At 55.2% G+C, this 20,918-nt stretch overlaps 3 protein-coding genes and 1 non-coding gene across 11 annotated transcripts in view; 2 read left to right on the top strand and 2 right to left on the bottom strand.

The window, feature by feature from the left end:
• DNASE1L1 (deoxyribonuclease 1 like 1) overlaps positions 1 to 6,096 on the top strand; it is a 28,815-nt gene extending 22,719 nt beyond the window's left edge. The window contains exons 2-8 of one of the 2 annotated variants that reach the window (XM_044763315.2): positions 1,029 to 1,238; positions 1,598 to 1,686; positions 1,770 to 1,856; positions 3,354 to 3,454; positions 3,600 to 3,712; positions 3,797 to 4,023; positions 4,128 to 6,096. In XM_044763315.2, the coding sequence (XP_044619250.1) occupies positions 1,104 to 1,238; positions 1,598 to 1,686; positions 1,770 to 1,856; positions 3,354 to 3,454; positions 3,600 to 3,712; positions 3,797 to 4,023; positions 4,128 to 4,170 (795 nt within the window). In that variant the 5' untranslated portion in view covers positions 1,029 to 1,103 and the 3' untranslated portion in view covers positions 4,171 to 6,096. Of the gene's footprint in view, positions 1 to 1,028; positions 1,239 to 1,597; positions 1,687 to 1,769; positions 1,857 to 3,353; positions 3,455 to 3,599; positions 3,713 to 3,796; positions 4,046 to 4,127 lie in introns of both variants that reach the window. The other variant, XM_044763314.2, reaches the window with a different exon arrangement.
• A 707-nt stretch (positions 6,097 to 6,803) lies between these two features.
• Positions 6,804 to 10,362, bottom strand: RPL10 (ribosomal protein L10). 2 transcript variants are annotated; one of them, XM_070503106.1, is made up of 7 exons: positions 10,132 to 10,362; positions 9,363 to 9,681; positions 8,422 to 8,480; positions 8,209 to 8,316; positions 7,843 to 7,981; positions 7,098 to 7,260; positions 6,804 to 7,013 (listed from the first exon to the last, which is right to left on the bottom strand). In XM_070503106.1, exons 2-7 carry the CDS (start codon positions 9,383 to 9,385, stop codon positions 6,861 to 6,863), a joined length of 645 nt encoding a protein of 214 aa, XP_070359207.1. In that variant the 5' UTR covers positions 9,386 to 9,681; positions 10,132 to 10,362; the 3' UTR covers positions 6,804 to 6,860. The 2 variants fall into 2 exon arrangements, with proteins under 2 accessions (XP_070359207.1, XP_044619703.1); XM_044763768.2 differs by lacking the exons at positions 8,209 to 8,316; positions 10,132 to 10,362 and having other exon boundaries at positions 9,363 to 9,506.
• On the bottom strand, positions 7,304 to 7,438 carry LOC123282768 (small nucleolar RNA SNORA70). The gene has a single exon (XR_006523007.1). It is a non-coding gene; the product is annotated as a small nucleolar RNA SNORA70 (small nucleolar RNA).
• A 91-nt stretch (positions 10,363 to 10,453) lies between the features above and the next one.
• LOC106825626 (proline-rich protein 36-like) lies at positions 10,454 to 20,610 on the top strand. 6 transcript variants are annotated; one of them, XM_070503105.1, is made up of 6 exons: positions 10,469 to 11,274; positions 11,686 to 11,900; positions 14,466 to 15,488; positions 17,011 to 17,180; positions 18,746 to 18,853; positions 19,159 to 20,610. In XM_070503105.1, exons 3-6 carry the CDS (start codon positions 15,384 to 15,386, stop codon positions 19,160 to 19,162), a joined length of 387 nt encoding a protein of 128 aa, XP_070359206.1. In that variant the 5' UTR covers positions 10,469 to 11,274; positions 11,686 to 11,900; positions 14,466 to 15,383; the 3' UTR covers positions 19,163 to 20,610. The 6 variants fall into 6 exon arrangements, 2 of the variants coding, with proteins under 2 accessions (XP_070359205.1, XP_070359206.1); XR_011499913.1 differs by having other exon boundaries at positions 10,478 to 11,274; positions 14,466 to 16,692; XM_070503104.1 differs by having other exon boundaries at positions 10,466 to 11,274; positions 14,466 to 16,551; positions 18,746 to 20,610.
• The last annotated feature ends 308 nt before the right edge of the window (positions 20,611 to 20,918 follow it).

Below are 20,918 nucleotides of genomic sequence, written 5' to 3'. Positions count from 1 at the left end.
AACAAGAACGGCTGCCGCTGGTGGCGGGGGCGTGAGAAAGGGGTCCCATCACATACCACAGTGGGGTGATTTGGTGTATCTGAGGTCATTTTACATGCATACACCCTTGAGCCCAGCGATTCTACTGCTGGGAATTTGTCTTAAAGATAATATCTCACAAGCAGGGAGAGAGATATGCACGAGGATGGTCCTCCTAGATGCTAATAGTGGTGAAAAGTTGGAATCAACCCTGAGGTCGAACCCTTGTGGACTGCTGGTGGGAATGTAAGATGGTGCAGCTGCTGTGGGGAAACAGCAAAAAATTAAACACAGCATTCCCATATGATTCAGCAATTCCACTTCTGGATATATACCTAAAAGGAATGAAAGGGGCTCAAACAGATATTTGCACACCCATGTTCACAGCATGATTCACAGTAGCCAAAAGGTGGAAGCAACCCAGACGTCCATCAACAGATGAATAGATAAACAAAATTTGGCCCATCCACACAATGGAATGTTATTCCACCTTAAAAGGAAGGACATTCTGACACGTGCTACAACATGGATGAACCTTGAGGACATTATGCTAAGGAAAATAGGCCAGTCACAAAAGGATAGATATCATATGATTCCACCTGTATGAAGTCCCGAGAGCACAGACAGAAAGGAGGATTTGGGGCAGGGGGGTGGTGCCAGGGGAGGGAGAAGGGGAGTTAGTGTTGTTAGTGTTTCATGGGGACAGAGTTTCAGCTCAGGAAGACGAAAAAGTTCCGGGGATGGATGGTGGGGATGGCTGCGTGGCAATGTGAATGTACCTTGATGCCCCTGAACTGTAGTCTTAAAAGTGGTTAAGATGCTAAATTCTATGCTCTGTGTATTTTACCACAATTAAAAAGAATGAGGTCAAGCCATACGTGCCAGTGTCAGAAGGTGTCCCCAGGGAGGAAGGCAGGACATCTGCAACACTGGCAGCTCTGGGAGACTGGTGCTGGGCAGCAGGATGAACATCACTTTCTCTGTCCCGTATTATCATGTCCTGGAACCAGAACTGAGTCCAGCTGGGACTGTACCTTGTGGTGACCTGGATTCCTCTGGAGGGTCCCAGCAGCCCGCACACAGCCATGCACTGCCCCTCTGTGTTCCTGCTCCTCCTCCTGGCCGGTGGGGCGGAGGCCTTTCGCATCTGTGCCTTCAACGCCCAGCGGCTGACGCTTGCCAAGGTGGCCAGGGAACATGTGATGGACACCTTAGTTCGGGTAGGTTCATCACTGCAGGGAAGCTGCACCCCTAAGGGCCGTGACCCAAAGCCCCCAGCCCTGCCTGATCAGGGGCATGTTCCAGAGAAGAGGAGACATCAAGAGACATGGGTGTGGAGACATGGGGCACACTCCTTCCCTGTCCTTAGCCTCAATCTCCTCCTCTGTAAAATGGGTGCAGTGTGGGTAGGGATGGCATTCAATCCTCTCCCAGGCTCTTTCTAGTCCCCACTGCTCTCTGTGGGTAGAAGCTGGCACCACATGACACTCTTGGCCACGCCAGTGCCATTTCCCCAGGAACACCCCCCCCCCCAGGGTGGCTGGCACTGAGTGGGGCTGGCCTTCCTGGTATCCTGCAGATCCTGGCTCGCTGTGACATCATGGTGCTGCAGGAGGTGGTGGACTCTTCTGGCAGTGCCATCCCCTTGCTGCTTCGAGAACTCAAGCGGTGAGGACGGCTCTGTGGGTGTAATCTGAGGCCCTACCCCAGAGCCTCGGGGCTCCTGACCCTGGGTTCCCCTTTTCTGGCAGATTTGATGGCTCCGGGCCCTATGACTTCCTGAGCAGCCCCCCGCTGGGGCGCAGCACATACAAAGAGCAGTACGTGTACATCTACCGGTAAGCACAGACAGTGCCAGCTTCCTTCTCATCGTGTTCTTTCTCCTCAATGGTTTTATTCTGGGATCTTCCTCTCCTCCACCCCAGCCAGCTTTGGTGCCCATGTGTCCCTACAGAAGGAGGCCTTCCTTCTCCATGCACAGATGTGGAGCCCCTCTGCCTCTCTCTTGTAAAAGCCACTGGGGCTTAGAGTGAGGCTGGCCCCCTCTTTGGGAGCGGCTGGCTGCAGCTTCTAGGAAGAGGCTCAACAGGGGCCCATTGTGGTCCTTGGGCAGACCTAGTTTCCAGAAACAGTCCTAAGTTGCTGGGAGGACAGCCTGGGGGAAGGCCCTTTGGGGTCAGGATCCAGAGGTCAGAGAAGGAGACCTGTTTCTCTATATAGATGAACTTATATGATGTCTAGAATTCACTCCAAAATAATAGGGGAGGGGCCGGCCCAGTGGTGCAACAGTTAAGTTCACATGTTCTACTTTGGCAGCCTGGGGTTCACCAGTTCGGAACCCAGGTGCCGACCTACACATCGCTTATCAAGCCATGCTGTGGCAGGCATCTTATCAAGCCATGCTGTGGCAGGCATCCCACATGTAAAGTAGAGGAAGATGGGCATGGATGTTAGCTCAGGGCTAATCTTCCTCAAAAAAAAAATAAAATAAAATAACAGGGGAGGCCGGCCCTGTGGCCTAGTGGTTGTTAAGTTTGGTGCACTCCACTTTGGCAGCCCGGGTTTGTGCGTTCCGATCCCAGTCAGTCCTACACTACTTGTCAGCCATGCTGTGGTGGTGACCCACATATAAAGTGGAGGAAGATTAGCACAGATGTTAGCTCAGGGCTAATCTTCCTCAGCAAAAAAAATAAAATAAAATAACAGGGGAACAGAAACACATCCATACAGGAGTGCTCATAGCAGCATCACTTATAACAGCCCCAAAGTGGAAATGGCCCAAGTGTCCATCAGCTGGTGAAGGTTTGTGTGTGTGGTCTCTGCACAGGATGGAAGGAATGGAGTCCTGACCCATGCTGCAGCATGAGTGGGCCTTGAAAATTGATGCTAAAGGAACAAAGTCAGACACAGAAGACCGCATACTATTTGATTCCTTTCACATGAAATGTCCAGAATAGGCAAATCTACAGAGAGAGAAATCAGATCAGTGGCTGCCAGGGGCTGACGAGGAGGGGAATGGAAAGTGATTGCTGATGGGTACAAGGTTTCTTTTTGGGGAGATAAGAATATTCTAAAATTGATTGTGGTGATAGTTGCACAACCTTGTGAATGTACTAAACACCATTGAATTGTGCATTTTAAACAGGTGAATTTCATGGTGTGTGAATTATATCTCAATAAAAAAAGTTCTAGAGAAAAAGTCTAGGAAGGCTGTGCCCACATGAAATGGGGCTGCTGATGGAGGGCCCCTTCCCTGAGTGCCAGCTTTGATATTGGCACTTGCAAACCAAAATCACTGACGTGGGGCCTCTGCTTCCTGTCCCTTGGTTCCCCAGGTCCCACAAGACACGGGCCCTGGATCACTACCTGTATAATGATGAGGATGACCTCTTTGCCCGGGAGCCTTTTGTAGCCCAGTTCACTTTGCCTAGCAAGGGTAGGAGGGGGAAGAAGGGTGGCCCTGTTCTGTGGGTGGGGGAAGGGGATCTGGCTGGCTCTCCCAGGGGCTTGGTTACCCGCAGGAGGCTGGGCAGAGAAGGGCCAGGAGTGGGTGGGAGCCCTCCATCCCTGGGGCTTCGCAGTCCTTCCCAGCCTGGTGCTGGTCCCGCTGCACACCACTCCGAAGGATGTAGAGAAGGAGTTGAACGCCCTCTACGACGTATTTCTGGATGTCTCCCAGCGCTGGCAGAGCAAGGTAGGACTGGACAGATTGCATGGGAGGGATGAGGACAGGATGGCTAGCTAGGTGGCTGGGCCCAACTGCTGTCCCCTTCTCCAGGATGTGATCCTGCTTGGGGACTTCAATGCTGACTGCGCTTCGCTGAACAAAAAGCACCTGGGGGAGCTGGTGCTGCGGACTCAGGCAGGCTTCCACTGGGCGATTGCTGATGGAGAGGACACCACGGTGCGGGCCAGCACCCACTGCACCTATGACCGCATCGTGCTGCACGGGGAGCGCTGCCAGAGCCTGCTGCATGCCGCGGCCACCTTTGACTTCCCCAGGAGGTTCCAGCTCACCGAGGAGGAAGTAAAGGGGTGGGGAAGGAATGGGGTCAGCGGGAAGTCCTTCAGCCCTGACACTAACACTTTGTCCCACCGCCCATCCCCAGGCTCTCAACATCAGCGACCACTACCCTGTGGAGGTGGAGCTGAGCCAGGCGGTGTGCAGGGTTCAGCCCCTTGGCCTGGCCGTTCTGTTGCTGCCATCATTGCTGCTGCCACTCCTGCCCCTTCAGCTGGACCTAGTGGCCTGAAACTGCCCAATGCCTGCTGCCCACAGATGTGATGACTACACTGCCTTCAGGACTCAAACCCCGGCCTCCCTGTCCATCCTGTGCTGGGGCCAAAGTGACTCCTGAGGGCCTCAACTGCAGCCCTGTCCCGTCAGACTGCAGCCCGGCCCAGCCCTCCTCCATTGGACTGCAGCCCAGCCCAGCCCTCCTCCATTGGACTGCAGCCCTGCCCAGCCCTCCTCCATTGGACTGCAGCCCTGCCCAGCCCTCCTCCATTGGACTGCAGCCCGGCCCAGCCCTCCTCCATTGGACTGCAGCCCGGCCCAGCCCTCCTCCATTGGACTGCAGCCCGGCCCAGCCCTCCTCCATTGGACTGCAGCCCGGCCCAGCCCTCCTCCATTGGACTGCAGCCCGGCCCAGCCCTCCTCCATCTGCCCTTTCTTTGGTTTGGCTTATGTTCTTCGGTTGGGCCTGTGCCTGGCATGAGAATGTGGAAGACGAGGAAGGCAGGGGCCCTGAGGCTGGAGCCATGCTCCTCTTCCCCCAGGTAGTTATCAGGAGTGGAGATAAAGGAGGCTCCAGGGCTTGGGGAGGGGAAGAGAGGGCTTAGGAGGTGATCTCGGCTAAACTCCTGATTCCTGCAGGACTCAGAAAAGGGAATCCCAACAGATCAAAAAGATTTTATTACATGACAAAAAGTAAATTTACACATACACTGAGAACAAAAAACTAGATTGGTGGGGATATTACATATGTGTAGCAGATATGTCAGAGGGCCATCTTTATTGTACACAGGCTTCATATGAATCAAGAAAATATTAAGACCACAGTAGATACAAGGATGGAGAGAAGCAGATTACACACGCGCATGTGCAGAGTAACTAAGGAACGAAATGTTTCTCATTGCAATCCAGTGAATGAAAATAGTTGCAAACAGTCCCGATGCCTGCAGTCAAGCCCATGTTCATAACCACTGTGTGGCCTGGCCCCGCCACTTAGGGTGCTGTCAGTCCGCATTGGCACATGCTTGGGGTAGGAGGGAGCCTGGAGGAGGCTGGTTACCAAGGCTACAGGTGCACACAGAAGAGATCTATAACTAAAGCATCTACCAGAGCACACAGGGAGACGGACTCCAGGGTGGGGGAGTCGGCCAAACATTCACAACCAGCCCACGTGGGGTTGTTGCTGTCACGGGACCCTCCCTTCCCCAGCTCCATTTTCCAGAGAACAGAGCTCAGTAAAAACATAGCAGGACATCAGGGCTGCTTAAGCACAAATTATCATATTTATGGCTTAAAACCATCATTTTTGAGGTAAGAAATAAATCTTAAACTTTAGAAATGGCTATAGGAAGGCTGGCCCGGTGGCGCAGCAGTTAAGTGAGCATGTTCCACTTCGGCAGCCTGGGGGTCCGCCGGTTTGGATCCCAGGTGCGGACATGGCACTGCTTAGCAAGCCATGCTGTGGCAGGCATCCCACATATAGAGGAAGATTGGCAACAGATGTTAGCTCAGGGCTAGTCTTCCTCAAAAAAAAGAAATGGCTATAGGGGCTGGTCCCGTGGCAAGTGGTTAAGTTTATGCGCTCCGCTTCAGACACTTGGGGTTCGCAGGTTTGGATCCCGGGCGCAGACCTAGCACTGCTCATCAGGCCATGCTGACACGGTGTCCCACATAGCACAACTAGAAGAACCTACAACTAGAATATACAACTACGTACCAGGAGGCTGTGGGCAGAAGAAAAAAGAAAAGATTGGTAGCAGATATTAGCTCAGGGCCAACCGTTATAAAAACAAAACTTAAGAATAAGAAGCCTTTTAAAAGAAAAAAAATGGCTGTAGGTAAAAATCACAAAAAGCCAGAGGCCTGAGGGGCCATGGGGACTAAGCTCCGCATGGAGGCCTGCCTGGGGAGCAGCCAGCAGACTGGAGCAGCTCTCCCCACCATGCGTAGTCCTGGAATCAGACCCCTTCGCTGTCTTCTCCCAGGTGCACAGCCTCAGGCCACCCTGGCTAGCAGAGCTCTGCAGGCCTCTTTGCTGCTCCCCTAGAACACTTGAGTCCTACCATTGCTCTTGCAGCAGAGTAGCCCTGGCACAGTTGGGGCACCAGACAGCACATGGGGATCCTTAGGCCAAGGAGGGCTACGCACTGTTTGCCCAAAGGCCTCTTGCTGCCAAGCCCTATGGGCCAATTCAGCTGTGGGAGCTTGGTGTGAGGGTGGACACTGGCCAGTGGTGGAGAGGGCCCTGCGAGTAAGGCCCTAGAAGTTGGGGGGTGGGGGTGGGTAGAGCAGTGAGTCAAGGAGATTGCTTAATAACTCAAAAGGGGACTGTGAGCCTACAGCATGCGATGGGAGGCGGGTCTGAGTCAATGTTCCCAAGAGGCAACTTAGGAGAGGCTGCTAGTCCTAGCCCATGCTCTGGGTTTGTTCCCTCACTGCTAGTAAAGTGACAGCTGGCCAGCTTAGTTGTCAGCCTTTTTCTGAAGAAGGGACAGTGACCCTAGGGTTCCCAGAGGCTCCGCTGGCATGAATCCAGATGCAAAGACAGATGGACAGTAAGTAGGATTTATTGATGGGCATGAGTAAGAAGAGGGCAGTGCTGAGGCTCTCATGAGTGCAGGGCTCGCCATTTGTCCAGGGGGCCACGATTAGGGATGTATTTAACTCCACAGCCATCTGGGATGAGCCGCTTTTCAGCCACCATGTCTTCAAATTCATCTGCATTAAACTTAGTAAAGCCCCACTTCTTCGAGATGTGAATCTAGGGAGAGAGACACAGAGGTGAGTCAGGAGGCCCGAGGACTAGGGCAAGAAAAGATGCGACCAAAGCTACAGCACTACTTACCTTCTGGCGGCCAGGGAACTTGAACTTGGCCCTGCGTAGGGCTTCAATCACATGCTCCTTGTTCTGCAGCTTGGTGCGGATAGACATGATGACTTGGCCAATGTGGACCCTAGCCACTGTGCCTTGGGGCTTTCCAAAGGCACCCCGCATACCGGTTTGGAGCCTAGATTGAGGATAGCATCCGACATGAAATGTCCACTGGAAAGGGCTGTCTCCAAGGTCCCTTAGGGCAACCCATACAAGCAACAGGCTGCATACACTACCAAGGAGGCTGCTGTTTGCAGCCAGTGCACACCGGGCCCCCATGGGGAAAAGGACCCGGTCGGCTTAATTGGCTGCAGAGAAGAGAGAACCCCCAAACAGAAAAGACCAAAAAACAGACTAATGAAAGCCCTCCAAACTGTGAGCACCCAACCTACCTGCTTGCTGGCAGACTGTCATCAGTTTCACAGCAAGAGGAGCTACTCCCTCAGAGCCACCTCCCTCCACCCGCTGCCCAGAGGCTGCTTAGCCATGATGCCTTCTGTGTTTGTTTCTGGGAGTCAGTTCTGTTCATCTATGTAGTGGTGAGGGGAAAGCGTCCAGTGAAATACACCTGTCAGCCCTTAGCCTGGCTTTGCTATGGGTGGCTGAGTCTTTATGTGGAGCCACCTCTTTCCCCTAACTGATGGGAAAAAAAATCAAGCCAGAGGCCTCAAGTTATGAGAAAATAACTAAAAAAGCTAAGAACCAGGACCCAGCTCACCTGTCAGCCCCAGCACAGGACAACATCTTGTTGATGCGGATGACATGGAAGGGATGGAGCCGCACTCGGATGTGAAAGCCATCTTTGCCACAGCTCTTCACCATGTACTTGTTGGCACAAATACGAGCAGCCTCCAGGGCTAAGTAGAGGGAAAGGCAGGCAGAATGAGACACAACGGCACACAAGTACTTACCATGGCCCTCCCTGGCTCTGGGGACATGTGTATTGGCCAGCTGAATTTTGCAAAGAGGTTTACAATTGGGTGCTCATGATTAATGAACTGGTAATTACAGTAGAGTACTCTGAGTCCGACTGGGAGAGTATATAGAAGAGACTAGACGTGATTAGCAAAGAATCCTGCCTCACCTTCTGAGGAGAGCTGCTCATATTCATCAGACACCATGTGGCCACAAAGTGGGAACTCATCAACTTTTGCCTTCTTCCGCCCCAGATCGAAAATGCGAATCTTGGCGTCTGAAAAAACCTCAAGTAAGTGTGTGTGTGTGGGGGGGGGGGGGGCCCGCATAGGCAACCAGGTCAGTGCAGCCAAATCAGTTTGGGAGCTCTTCCACTACTTACCAGGGACACCTCGGCAGAAGCGAGACTTTGGGTATGGCTTGTTCTTACAATACCGGTAACTGCAGGGGAGGAAAAACCCAAGTTTGCAGGGCTCCACAAGTGAACTAGACAATAGGTACTTTGAGTGTTCCCTCAAGTTAAGACCAAAGTAGGGCTGGGAAAGGGGGGGTGAAATATGTCAATCTCTAAGGAGTCCCATTCCTAGAAATTGGCTCTAAACCAAGACACGGTCTGAACGAGGTGATGAAAAGGTGGAGAACATCCATGCTAGAAACACGAAAGCAAAAACATCTTCCTTACTCCCTATCGGGTTTTAAACCCGCTCTAATGCCAACACTTTGAAATAGACTTGTCCAGTTAAAAAAAAATCTCGCTTCAAGGCACCGCATACTACAAATTTGCTGCCTAATAGCACAGTTCATGCCATCCACCTAAAGACCTGAGCACGTGGTATTAAACCCGCCTCCGAGCCACGTGATGGGCTCCAGGCGCCCCCTGCAGGGCACATAAGCCTGAGCCCGATTTTCCAGGACTGCCGCTGGCGTCCCAGACCACCACACGGCATGTCGCCCAAAAATAAAACGGAGATGGCACACAAAGGCCCCGAGAGGGCATCGAGCCTGAAAAGGCGACTAACTTCCAAGACAGAGGGCGGGATGCAACGTGGACGTCACTTCAAGTCCAAAACTGCCACGGCACATGCAGTCCAGGGTCAACCGGCCACCCCAACAAAATGGGGGAAGCATTAAACAGGGACATGAGCTTTTAAAGAAACAGATTATATAAACGAAGACCTAAAGCGACTTGGAAGACATTGGGGAAAACGTAGAGGCTGTTCCCACGACCGGAAAGCCGCCCCATCCCACGGTTGCTTTTAGAGGCCAAAGGGAGTTCTCCCCTCCCTTTTCCCGGCAGCAAAACTGCATGGATACGGCACTCACCATCGGGCGGGGCGGCGGCCCATGGCGACACCAGGATCTTCAGTGGCTGAAAAGAAACAAAGAAAGTCGGAAGAGAAAAGGGGAACAGGCCTCAAACCAAAGGAGAGAACCGGCAACCGCACCACATAAGCTCAGACCAACAACTACTCACCGCGCCGGTGGGAAAAAGGCGCTCTCTCGCCTGCGCATGCCTTATATAGGCGGTCTATCTTCGCGCGTAGGAACCATAGAGTCCGGGTGAAGGCGGGTGGACGCTCTGTCACTTCCTGACCATAGACGCAGAGGCGCCCTGCGCCTGCGTGCGGGCGTGGCCGGGCCCCTGCGCAGAGCGGGGAGGCGGCTGTGCACCCCGTGGCGGGCGGCAAGCTGACAAATGGGGTCTTGCCACATCCGCACGAGAAGCCCGCTTCCGGCTGGCCATCTTGGGCGCAGAACTCGTGCCCGAGGCTTTGCCGTAACTATGAAAGGCGTATGTTCCTAGAGTTGAAAGAAGCAAAGTACTCCCGAGTGGGGCTCATGGTCGCGCTCGTGTTCCCGAGAGTCGCGGGGCCCGGGACACGCCCTCTGTGCCTCCCTCTGGGCTCCAGGGCCCGGCAGGGACGCGCTATGCTGAACCCTCGTCCCACGTTCCCTTGTTGACAGGGAAGCCAGAGCGAGAGGCCCGCCCCCCGTTCGCCCTGTCCTAACCGAAGAGTCTGCAGTAGGCCTTTTGCTGTGAGCCGTGCTCCGTGTCCCGGTTCCCCGGAGGTCCCGGGCAGTCGGCCCTCACCTGAGAAAGGCTGAGAAGACGCCTCCACTGAGACCCGGGGCCCAGGAGACCCCGTGAGCACTGTTGAGCCCGCCCCACACACCCTGTCCCGGCAGAGAAAAGATTTCTGCTCTTCAGGGTGTCTTAGAGAAGGAGAGAAGGAGGGTGGTAAAGCCACTCAGGTGGCAAAGGGCACTGTCACTCCTGCGACCATGCTCCAGTCCTGGCCTCTGAAAGCTGCCTTGCTCCACGCTCCTGGGAGCTTCCACCCTACAGGGACCCAAAATGTGGCACCCGCCTCTCCCCGCCCCCCCCCCCCCCCGCACATTCCTTGCCCCGCCCACTCTGTTTCAGCCCGTCCTGTGTGTCGGGGGCGGCTCTCTATAAAGCCTAGATCCCCCACCAAACACACACGCAAGAGGAGTAGCTAGAGAGGTTGGCAGGGCTAGTGCTCAAGTCACCAAGGATCTAAGTGACCACCAGAAGTGCCATGTTTCCAGAACTGGGGACACCACGAAGGTAACAAAGTCTTCCCCATGTAACTTGACAGGTGTGGCCTGCCAGCGAGGGAACCCTGCTTGAGCAAACCTATTCTTCTCCGGGAGAACTGTTGCTTTAATAAACGGCCACAGGTCCCACTGGGAAGGTTTGGGAAGATTTGTGGTGTATACTTCCAGCAGTGGTGCAGAGTCCTTCCCAGAGGACCTTCCCTCCATCTGGGGGCACTGGGTCTGGAAACTGGGTGAGAGGCTATGACTCTCCAATGGGGCAACTCAAGTCAGGTTTTTGGCTCCCAGACCTAGAGCCTTCAGAGTTATATACATCAAGCAGTGCTGCAGCAGGCCATCTGTTTCATTTTTACAGACACCAATGTTTTCACAGCTTTTCAAAGATACAGGTATTCCTGCTCTAATGGCTCTCAACACCTCACTGAAAAGAGCTGCTTCTGGACCGTCCCATAGAAAATAGTTGAAGGGGTGGGAAGTTCAGGCCGATTGTGAACAATCTACTCCAAAATTCCTCTACCTCATGCCAGGGCAGCTCTGGCATTGAAACCTATGAACAGCAGCCCACCAGTGAGTCCAGGTTTCAGTCAACCAACCAAGTGAGGTACTAGATTTCGGACCAGCTATGCGCACTAACACATTCAGTCTGGAACCTCAGGTAAGTGCACCCTTATCAGTGAATCCAGCCCTGTTTAGAATCCTAGCTCACTTCCTTAGTCTAAAGCATTGAAAATCCACTCCCACACATGTTCAAATAGGGTTCAGCTGGTAGATATACCTCACGTCTTGGAAATTTTTATTGATGTGTGAGCTGTTTCCTCCTGGGCCACACTTTGTGGGCATGCTGTGATTGGAACGTAGTTATGGGTCTCATGGCAACAGGGGGTGGTTGCAAAGGGTCTGGAGGACAACGGTGTCTCCTTGCAAGGCACCCGCCCCCAGCGAGGTAATGACACAGTCCTCAAGCAAGAGAACACCAGTCCCCCAGACACAGGAGGGAGTCTCAAAGGGACCGGGGGCTTCTTGATTGTCAGCTGCAACTGAGGCCAACCAGATGTCCCAATTCCAGGTTTCAGGGTTCCACTCCTCTGACCGCTGCCCGGCCTTTCACATGAGGAACGTGGAGAGGCTGGGAATTCAACTGACACTGGGATCCTGTGACCCTCACAATTGAATGTTGCGTTGGATTTTCAGCACTGTCAGCCCTGCAGTACAGGAAGCAAGAGAGGTTTTAGGGCTGTCATGGAAGTTCTCTGGTTGTCATACTGTGACTTGAGCTGAGAGGTAAGGAACCCGAGCCTTTCATTTTTTCTCTGCACGCTCTCAGGTGCACTCGGGAATCATCCCACGCCATAGTCTTCATAGCCATCGTTACCGCCACGACAGTCCAGGGCAGCAGCCGCTCCAGCTCCCCAGGCACTTGCTGCAGTTGGCCCTTCACCCCAATCAACCACAGGTTGAGAGCCTGATGAATCCTGGGGTCCCTGCAGGCCACGGGTGCCTCACACCCCCACTTCCCACTGGTGAGGAGCTCAGCCCTGCCCTGCACTCCAGCCCAAGGGAAGCACAACCAGACGAATCCCAAAATTCTGTCTTCTGGGACCACTCATAGTACCCATTCTCTATCGGTCAGACATGGGTCAGGGTACAAAAAATATACAGAGATTCTCAACAGAGGGGATTGAATAAGAGCAGTTGGTTACCCAGGGATTGGAGGGCTGAAGTGACAGGGATAATACAGGAAGAAGCTGCCGCCCCTAGAGCGAGAGGAAGAAGGAAAGAGGCCTAGAAGCCAGGATGGAGGGGCGTTGAAGAGCCAGAGCCTGGATCTTTGAGGGGGTGCTGCTGCAGTTTCTCAGGGAAGGAGGAACCAACATCAGCAGCTACAAGGGGGAAGGGGGCAGGAGGTAATTTCCAAGGCACCATCTTCCAGGTCACTGATTCTTTCTTCAGTGGCATCTATTTGTGGTTTAATCCATCCGTTGAGATTTTTATTTCAATGACGAGTTTTTTTTTTTTACTTCTAAAGTTCTTGTTCTTTTTCAAATCTGCCTGAGCTTTAAAAATTATTCTGAACTTTTAAATTCCTTCTTTTGTGTCTTTCTTTTGTTGTGTCTCAGAGGCTACTGAAGCGTTGGGGAGTTGGAGTAGCTTTATATCACAATAGCACATTTGTAACGATAATGTCACTCTGTGTTTCAAAGTCCCCCCTGATTAAGCACAAGAGTGGAAGGTGGTTCTTTTTCTCACCTCCTCCCTTGGTGATGTGCTGGCCTAAGGCCTGGGGGACATTCACCTGGGGTCACCTCTGACACCTTCAGGACGTACTGATGTGCCACACGCACGCCCCAGGAATCTCCAAGTGAGGGAGCGAGCCAGGCTGTAGAGCATAGCCCACAAAAGGGGATTGGGATTGGAACCCAGCATCCTTGATCTTCCACCTTGCCTCGGCCACTTGCTGGCTAGTGATTCAGAACACGCTACTCAACCCTTCTGTGTCGTATATTTCCCCATCTGGAGAATGGGGATAATGCTGCTACCAACCCCGAGGGCTGCCATGAGGATGGGATGGGTGAGTCCAGGCACGTAGCAAACGCTCAGGGCCATTACCGCAAAGTATGTTATCTGGCCTCTGACAGTTACACCCTGGGAACGTGGACAGGGCCAGTCTTCTCTTTGACAGACCTGCTGGTTCTCCATGAGGGTGGGCGGTGTCTTCAGTTTGAGGTTGCTGACCCATCTTCAGTAAGGCCTCTGGGAGTCCTGGGTGGGAAGCCTGGGGTGAGGAGCCCAGCAGTACAACCACGATGAGGGGCAGTTTCTCTCTCAACCAGGGGTTCGCTGAAGCCCCTCTGGCTGTGGCGGTGAGGGGGGAAGGCAGCCCCTGGTCGTGGATGCTGGCGGGGGTGGGTGGGGGGTGGAGAGGAGTTCTTTGTCTCCTCACTCAGACCCATGTTCAGATGGGCCCACTTCTTTTTTTTTTTTTTCTTTTTTATGCTGAGGCCGATTGGCCCTGAGCTAACATCTGTTGCCAATCTTCCTCTTTTTGCTTGAGGGAGATTCACCCTGAGCTAACGTCTGTGCCAATCTTCCTCTATTCTGTATGTGGGCCGCTGCCACAGTATGGCTGCCGACGAGTGGTGTAAGTCTGCGCACGGGGAACTGAACCCGGGTGCCGAAGTGGAGCGAGCGGAACTTAACCACTAGGCCCCGGGGTGGCCCCTCAACTTCTTTTTAGATCTCTGTCCTTCCTTTTTGCCGAGGAGGTGACCCTTCAAGAGCACTGGTTTTAGGTGGGATCTCAGTTCTGCTCTCACCTTCTGAGGCCCGTGATCCCCGAGCGCCTTGGAAACCCAGCCCGGCAGCTCCTCGAGGGGCCTGAGCCCCAGCCTTCCCCGCCTCAGCCCTGTGTTTTCATTGGCTCTGTTTCCCCAGGGATTTCCCTCACTTACCTGTGGGCCACCTAGGCATTTGAATAATGTAACTAAACTCTTCTCATTACATATTTCCTTGTCTCTCTCCCAAACTGGACGGGCATCCTTGGAGGGCAGGGACTGGGTGTCGGAGAGGCACCGCCCCCAATCCTGGCCTAGGCAGCACTGAGTCATGTGCCCAATACCCCGCCTCCCAGGCCACAGAGATTGGGCCGGCAGGCGGGCCTGCCAGCCTGAGTCAACGAGGAATTGGCAATGGAGACTCAGAAATTCCGCCCCGAGTCTCCTCACTCTAGTCACACATGGGAAGAGGCCTTTGTGCCCAGGATACGCAAGCCAGAAATCGTCAATGGAGAGTTTGATAAATTTGGTCATATAACAATGTATTACTTCTTTTTTTTTTTTTTTTTTTAAGGAAGATTAGCCCTGAGCTAACTACTGCCGATCCTCCTCTTTTTGCTGAGGAAGACTGGCCCTGAGCTAACATCCATGCCCATCTTCCTCTGCTGAATACGTGGGACGCCTACCACAGCATGGCTTTTTGCCAGGGGGTGCCATGTCCGCACCCGGGATCCGAACCGGCGAACCCTGGGCTGCTGAGAAGTGGAACGTGCGAACTTAACCGCTGCGCCACCAGGCCGGCCCCTGTATTACTTCTTGACCACCCAAACCAGCGAGCCTAGTCTGATTTCAAGGGAAAATTTTCAACTGTGTGCTTTAAAAATATGCAAGGTGGTAATGTAAACTGGTACAGCCTCTGTGAAAGGCAGTCTGGCAGTTTCTTCTAAAGCTAGACATCCACCTCCATAGGACCCAGCGATTGCAGTCCTGGGCATTTATGTCAGAGATATGGAAACTTAACCATCACAGGAAAACCTGCACGCGAATGTTCATAGCCGGTTTATTTACTGGGAGCAAGCAACATGTCCTTCAGTGGGGGAATGCTTGAACAAACTGTGGTAGATCCGCACCAAGGACCGTAGCCAGCGACACAAAGGCAGAACTGACTGTTGATACATGCAACAATTTGGATGGATCTCAAGGGCATTATGTGAGTGGGGGAAAAAAAGGCCCACCCCAGGTCACATACTGCATGGTTCCATTTATGTAACAGTCTTCAACTGACAATTCTAGAGATGAGAATCCAATACTGGTGCCATGGGTTGAGAGGAGGACGCGGGCAGGCTGTGGCTATGAAAGGTCAACAGGAGGGATCCCTGCGAGAGGCCGCGGGGGGTCACTTATCCAGGATCTACACGGGTGGTGAAACTGCACAGAGCACGCGCGCACCCACCCACACCCACCCACGGACGAAACCCGGAGCAGCGCTCGGATGGCAGCAGTGCCATTTCCTGGTGTGCGACGGCACCAGATGCGCGAGACGCCGACACCGGGGGAACCGCGGGAGGGGCTCCCGCCTCTCGGACGTGTTTCTTATGTAAGTTCCTGTGAATGTAATCACTTCAAACTACACGCTCACACGAAAAGCACACAGGCAGGGCTTAGCCTGTACAGACAGGACGACTGGCGCGACCCGGCAGGGAGAGTTCCCGCTCTCCCCGCGGGCGCGTCCAGGACTCCCGCAGCCCGCCAGAACGGAGGGCCCCGCGGGGAGCGCGCGGGGGCGGAACCGAGAGGCGCGCACGCGGCCGGCTTGTTTTGATTGGGCAGAAGGAGTGTCCGTCAGGCCAGAGGCGCTGCGCTTCCTCGGGAGCCTTGTGGGTGCGTCCCGTCACGAGCCGAGCCTGGTCATTGGCGGGGCCAGCCGGAAAGGGTGGGGCGGAGCAGGGCGGTGGAGCGGGGCTTCCGGTGGGCGAGCTGAGGGGCGGGGGATGTGGAGATGGGCGTGGGGGTGGCCAGGGCGGGGCCCGACACGCCCGGACGACGACCCGGCCCGCTCGCCACCGCCCCCCGCTCCCCGCCCCTCTGGGGCGTGTGTCTCGCCAGAGTCCTTGTTCCCCAAGACTCTCCCGGGGAGAGGCCGAGGAGAAGCCTCCACTGAGTCCAGGCCCCGAGAGACCGTGGGGGCTCCGTCGGGCGCCGCTCCCGGCAGGACGCCCCCCACCACCCTAAGGGTGGCTGGCCCTCTAGACGGCCAGGGACAGTGTGTCGGGGTCCCCAGGGACCTGGGGGGGGGAGAGGGCGGCGACTCCCCCCGGGATGGGAAAGGGCACAGTCACTCCCTCTCCCGCTGAGCCCAGTCCTGGCCTCGGAGAACTGTCTCGCTCCGCGATCCCGGGAGCTTCTACCCTCCCAGGGCCCAGACTGTGGCCCCCGCCCCCGGCCCCGCACGCACGCGCACACGCACACTCCTTGCCCGGCCCACTGTTTCAGCGCCTCCCGCGTGTGTTCAGGACGGTTCTCTGTAAAGCGTGGACCCGCCCCCCGCAACCACAGCGTAGTATCCAGGGAGAGGTGGGCAGAGCTGGGGCCGGTACCCGGGGACGTGGTGTCTGCCGGAAGTGTCTGTCTGTGCTTTTAGAGGTGGGGACGGCGGGAAGGTAAAAGAGTCTTCCCCGTGCCACTGGACAGTGTGGCCCACTGGGAGGGACTCCTGCCCAAGCACCCCTGTACCCAGGACGGCCTGTGGTCGCAGCCGTCAGCTGTGCCTGCCTGCCTGCCTCTCCCCTGGGGAGGTCCAGGTGAGCCCCGCAGAGAAAGCTCCTGGCTTCTCTGGAAGTGAGTGCGACCAGGAACCAGCCATCCCGGTGCTTCTCACGCTGGAGGGTGCGTGGGAACACCTAGAGGGCTTGTTCAAACCTGGGTCCCCGGGCCCCACCCCAGAGTCTCTGATCTTGCAGATCTGGGGTGGGGCCTGAGAACTGATGGCTCCAACAAGCTCCCGGGTGGTGCGGGTGCTGCTGGTCTAGAACCGACCCTCCCGTGAGAAGCACCGCTCTGGAGGCCCGAGATTCCTAGGTGTGTGCCCCCTCCACTACCCGGGGCTGCCTCCTTTGCAGGGTCCCGACAGGTCCGGGAAACGCCAGCGGAGTGCCAGCCCTCGGGAGATCCGGGGCTTCCCATGGAGCAGCAGTCACCCGTCCCTGCCTGGATGCCGCCGCTGGAGGGCGCCGCCGTCCACAGCCCGGGGGAAAAGGCGTCAGGCTTGCACGGATAACAATCCGGACAGGTGGGAGGGAGGGACGGAGATCAGGAGATGAGATTTGTGCCTGGGAGTGGGGAGGGAAAGAACTCTCTGATGAGGCAGAGGAAAGACCCAAACGCGGGGCTCGCGGGTGGCAAAGGAACGTGGGCCCTGAGACCGAGAACGTGCGTTTGCGAGAGCAGGGAGGCCAGAAAGGACCTTGTCTGCCTGGGAACTGCCCTGACAGTTGTCTGGTCGGTGGAGGTGGCCGGCTCTTGAGCTGCTGGGAAGCCGCCGCCTTTCCTGCTAAATGGTCCTCACCAAGATGGTCTCCCAGCTCCTGGGTGAGGCTGCCCAGACCCGCTCAGGGCCCCGTGGCACCCCCGCCCTGCTCCGTGCTCCCCGGGCTTTGGCCAGTCTTTGCTGTGGTCGGTCTTTGTTCGGTTCCACCGTGGCCTGTCGTCCAGTTGGAGCAGCAGGTGAAATGCAGTGCCAGTCACGGGTGCAAGTCACCATTTGTCCCTGGAGCCAGCGGTTGTGCGGCCCCAGCACCGGAGCCTCTTCTGGCTGTGGGGTCAAATGGTGGAGTGGCCTTTGGCTTTGCTTTTCCTTGTTCCCCTCCTCAACCTCCTTTTCCTAAGGGGTCACCGGGCTTTTCCATGTCGACTGGTTCAAGCTCTCCATACGTTAATGATATGAGCCCTGAGTCACATCTTGCTGCTATTTTTTCCCCACTTTGTCACTTGTCTCTTGACTTTGTGGTTTGGGGTTTGCATTTGGTCAGGCAGGCGATTTTAGTTTTCACGTCGTCAGACTTTGCAGGCTTTTCCTAATGGCTTCTGGAGTTTCTCCTCGGCCTGCTTGCTTCAGACTTACTTAGAGTGGCCTTCTCCATTTGAAGTCATGCGTGAGTTACCCATTGCTGCGTAACAGATGAGCCCAAACGTCGCGCCTTAGCACAGCTACCACTTGTGATCTCCCAGGTGTCTGAAGGACAGGCTCCTAGAGGGCTTGGCTGGGAGGTTCTGGCTCAGGGTCTCTCACAGGCTGCGGTCAAGACACCAGCTGGGGACGCAGCCATCTGGTCTGCCGGGGGTGGACTCTGCTTCCAAGATCACTCACGTGGCTGTGGTAGGGGCCTTGTGCCTCCCTGCGGGGCCTCTCCATAGGGCTGCTCAGGGCAGGGCTCCCCCAGAGCCAGTGATCCAGCAGAGACAGAGCCGGGGAGGGCGGTCCCAAGGTCGAAGCTGCAGTCTTTTTATAACTTCGTCTCTAAGTGACACCCGCTCGCCTCTGCTGTACTTTTATGGGTCGCATGGGTCAGCCCTGGAACCCACCAGGGCATAGGTTGTTTCCGTTCACGGCGAATGAGAAGGCTCTGAGGAGCCTCCTTGCTCCTGAACCTGGGTGTGGGACTCCTGGTCCGGCACGAGCGCCTCAGGAACACGTCCTTTGCCTAAGCCTGTGTTTGTAAGGGCAGAGGGTGGCTCTTCCGTCTTTAAAGGGTTGCAAACAAAACACACAAAATTCCAGAGAAAGGGAGAAGAATATGCAACAGAGCCCCTGTGTGGCCCGAAAAGCCCACGGTGTGTGCTCTCTGCCCTTTGCAGAGGAGGTTGCGGCCCTGGTGGCGGTCCCAGGGAGTTGTGCAGCCCCGGGCACACGGGCAGGAAGCTCTTTCTCATCACGGCAGCCAGCCCATTCAGCGCCAGTGCCGTGTGAGTCCCCACCCAGGCCCTGGCCGCAGGATGCTCCCCGACCTCCAGCGTCCCCAGCCAGTGGCTCAGTCCTGCCCCCACTCCCTCTCCTCCCCAGGGGCAGGGGTGGGGGCAGGGCAGCTGCCCTGCCTGAGGTGGGAGTGACCTCCCTCTGCACACAGGCACGGTCCCTCCCCTCCCCTCCCACCTTCCCCCATGCTGCCAGTGAAGTGGGTGGGGGCAGGGAGTGGAGTGGAGTGGTGTGGGCCACATTGTGGAGGTGCAGGCTGACAAGGCGCACCCCTTTTCCTCAATGACGGTGTCAGGTAGCCCCGTGCTGGGCTCTGGTGGCTCAGGTGGTGGCAGGCGCCAGCCTGGAGGGGGCAGCCGAGTGTCCAGTTGTTCCCGGGAAGGAGCTCCTGCTGTGGCCAAAGGAGGCCCTTTGTGTCTCGCGTCCCTGGATACGTGCCCGCCCCATCCTTCCTGACTGGGCCTCAGAGATGACGTCCCGTATGGACAGCTAATTTTCGACAAGGCAGCCAAGAGCATACAATGGAGAAAGGAAAGTCTCTTCAGTACACGGTGCTGGGAAAACTGGACAGCCACGTGCAAAAGAATGAGACTAGACCGCTATCTTACACCATCCACGAAAATTAACTCAAAGTGGGTTAAAGACTTGCACGTAAGACCCAAAACCGTAAACCTCCTAGAAGAGTCTCGCTAGCACCTTCCTTCCTCGCTGCCACCTGAGCTGGCGGGGCCCGAGCGCAGGGCGAGCCTGGGGACCCTCGGCCTCCGGCGCCTTCACGCCGTCTCGGAGCGGATAGTGCTGTGAGGAGGCACCGCGCTGGCCGACCCAGCTGGATCTGCTCGTTGTGGGTAGGGACTGCGTGTGCCCTCGGGAGGCGTCGGTGCAGGGCGCCCGGCCCCCGGGGGCTGCGAGCGGCCGGGATCCTCGGGCTGCTGGCTGGAAGAATTGGACCTGGAGATAAAGGATGCATGTACACCTAGAGGAGAAGTTAGCCCTGTGTCCTGTTGACAGAGGAATTATCGATACTCTGATCAAGCTGGAGCAGAGTTTAGAAGGAATATCCTGGCTGAATATTGCTGAAAACTTCAGTCAAGTTCTCTTCCCATATTGATATTGTCCTTGCAGCTTCGCAGACCAAGTCAGATCCATTAGTTACAGAAGCATGGGAGAGCGGTTCACGGAGACTCGGAGGGAACAGGGACTAAACACCACCTGCCATGCACCATCGCAGAGCCTCAGAGTCAAGGGTGCGGCCCCTTGGGAGACCCCCACCCGGTGCCTTGCTCGCTGCCCTCTCCCCACGGCAGCCCATTCCATCTCTTAAGATGGTGCGGCGGTGCTGTGTCTGGGTGCCCGGAAGAAGGGCATGCTGATGTAACGCTGAGGCCAACTGAAAAGTGACCGGAAGCTAGGATGCCCTTGAAGGGTGTGACAGCTAAGCACAAGAGGGGAATTCGGCGCGGGCTCCCTCTCCACAAGAAGAAAGGAAAAGGCCCTCGCGTCCCTCCGGACAGGCACACCCCGCTCCCCGACCTGCCCCTGTTTTTATACACGTGTCTTTTAAATTAACACTGCGAGACATTTTGTATCCTCTCTCCACTAGGAATTAGTCTAAAAACAATTAGTAGACAAACCAAGCATTCCTTTCTTAAAGTAAACGGAATTTTTTAAAGTGAAAAAAAAAAAAAGAAAAAGAAAAAACTCCTAGAGGAGAACACAGGCAGTACGCTCTTTGACATTGGTCTCAGCAGTATCTTTTTGGATCTGTCTCCTCGGGCAAGGGAAACAAAGGGGAAAATAAGCAAATGGGGCTACATCAAACTAAGAAGCTTCTGCCCAGCAAAGGAAAAGACAACCTACCGACTGGGAGAAGATATTGGCAAATCGTATATCTGATAAGGGATTATTCTACAAAATATATAAAGAACTCATACATCTCAACAACGACAAAAAAAGCAAACAACCGGACCAACACAGGGGCTGAGGATCTGAACAGACATTTTTCCAAAGAAGTTGTACAGATGGCCACAGGCACATGAAAAGATGCACCACGTC

The sequence above is a fragment of the Equus asinus genome, chromosome X (assembly GCF_041296235.1).
Source record: "Equus asinus isolate D_3611 breed Donkey chromosome X, EquAss-T2T_v2, whole genome shotgun sequence".
NCBI lineage: Eukaryota > Metazoa > Chordata > Mammalia > Perissodactyla > Equidae > Equus > Equus asinus.
Note: the sequence above shows the minus strand (reverse complement) of the source record. Positions and strands in the feature narration are given on the sequence as shown.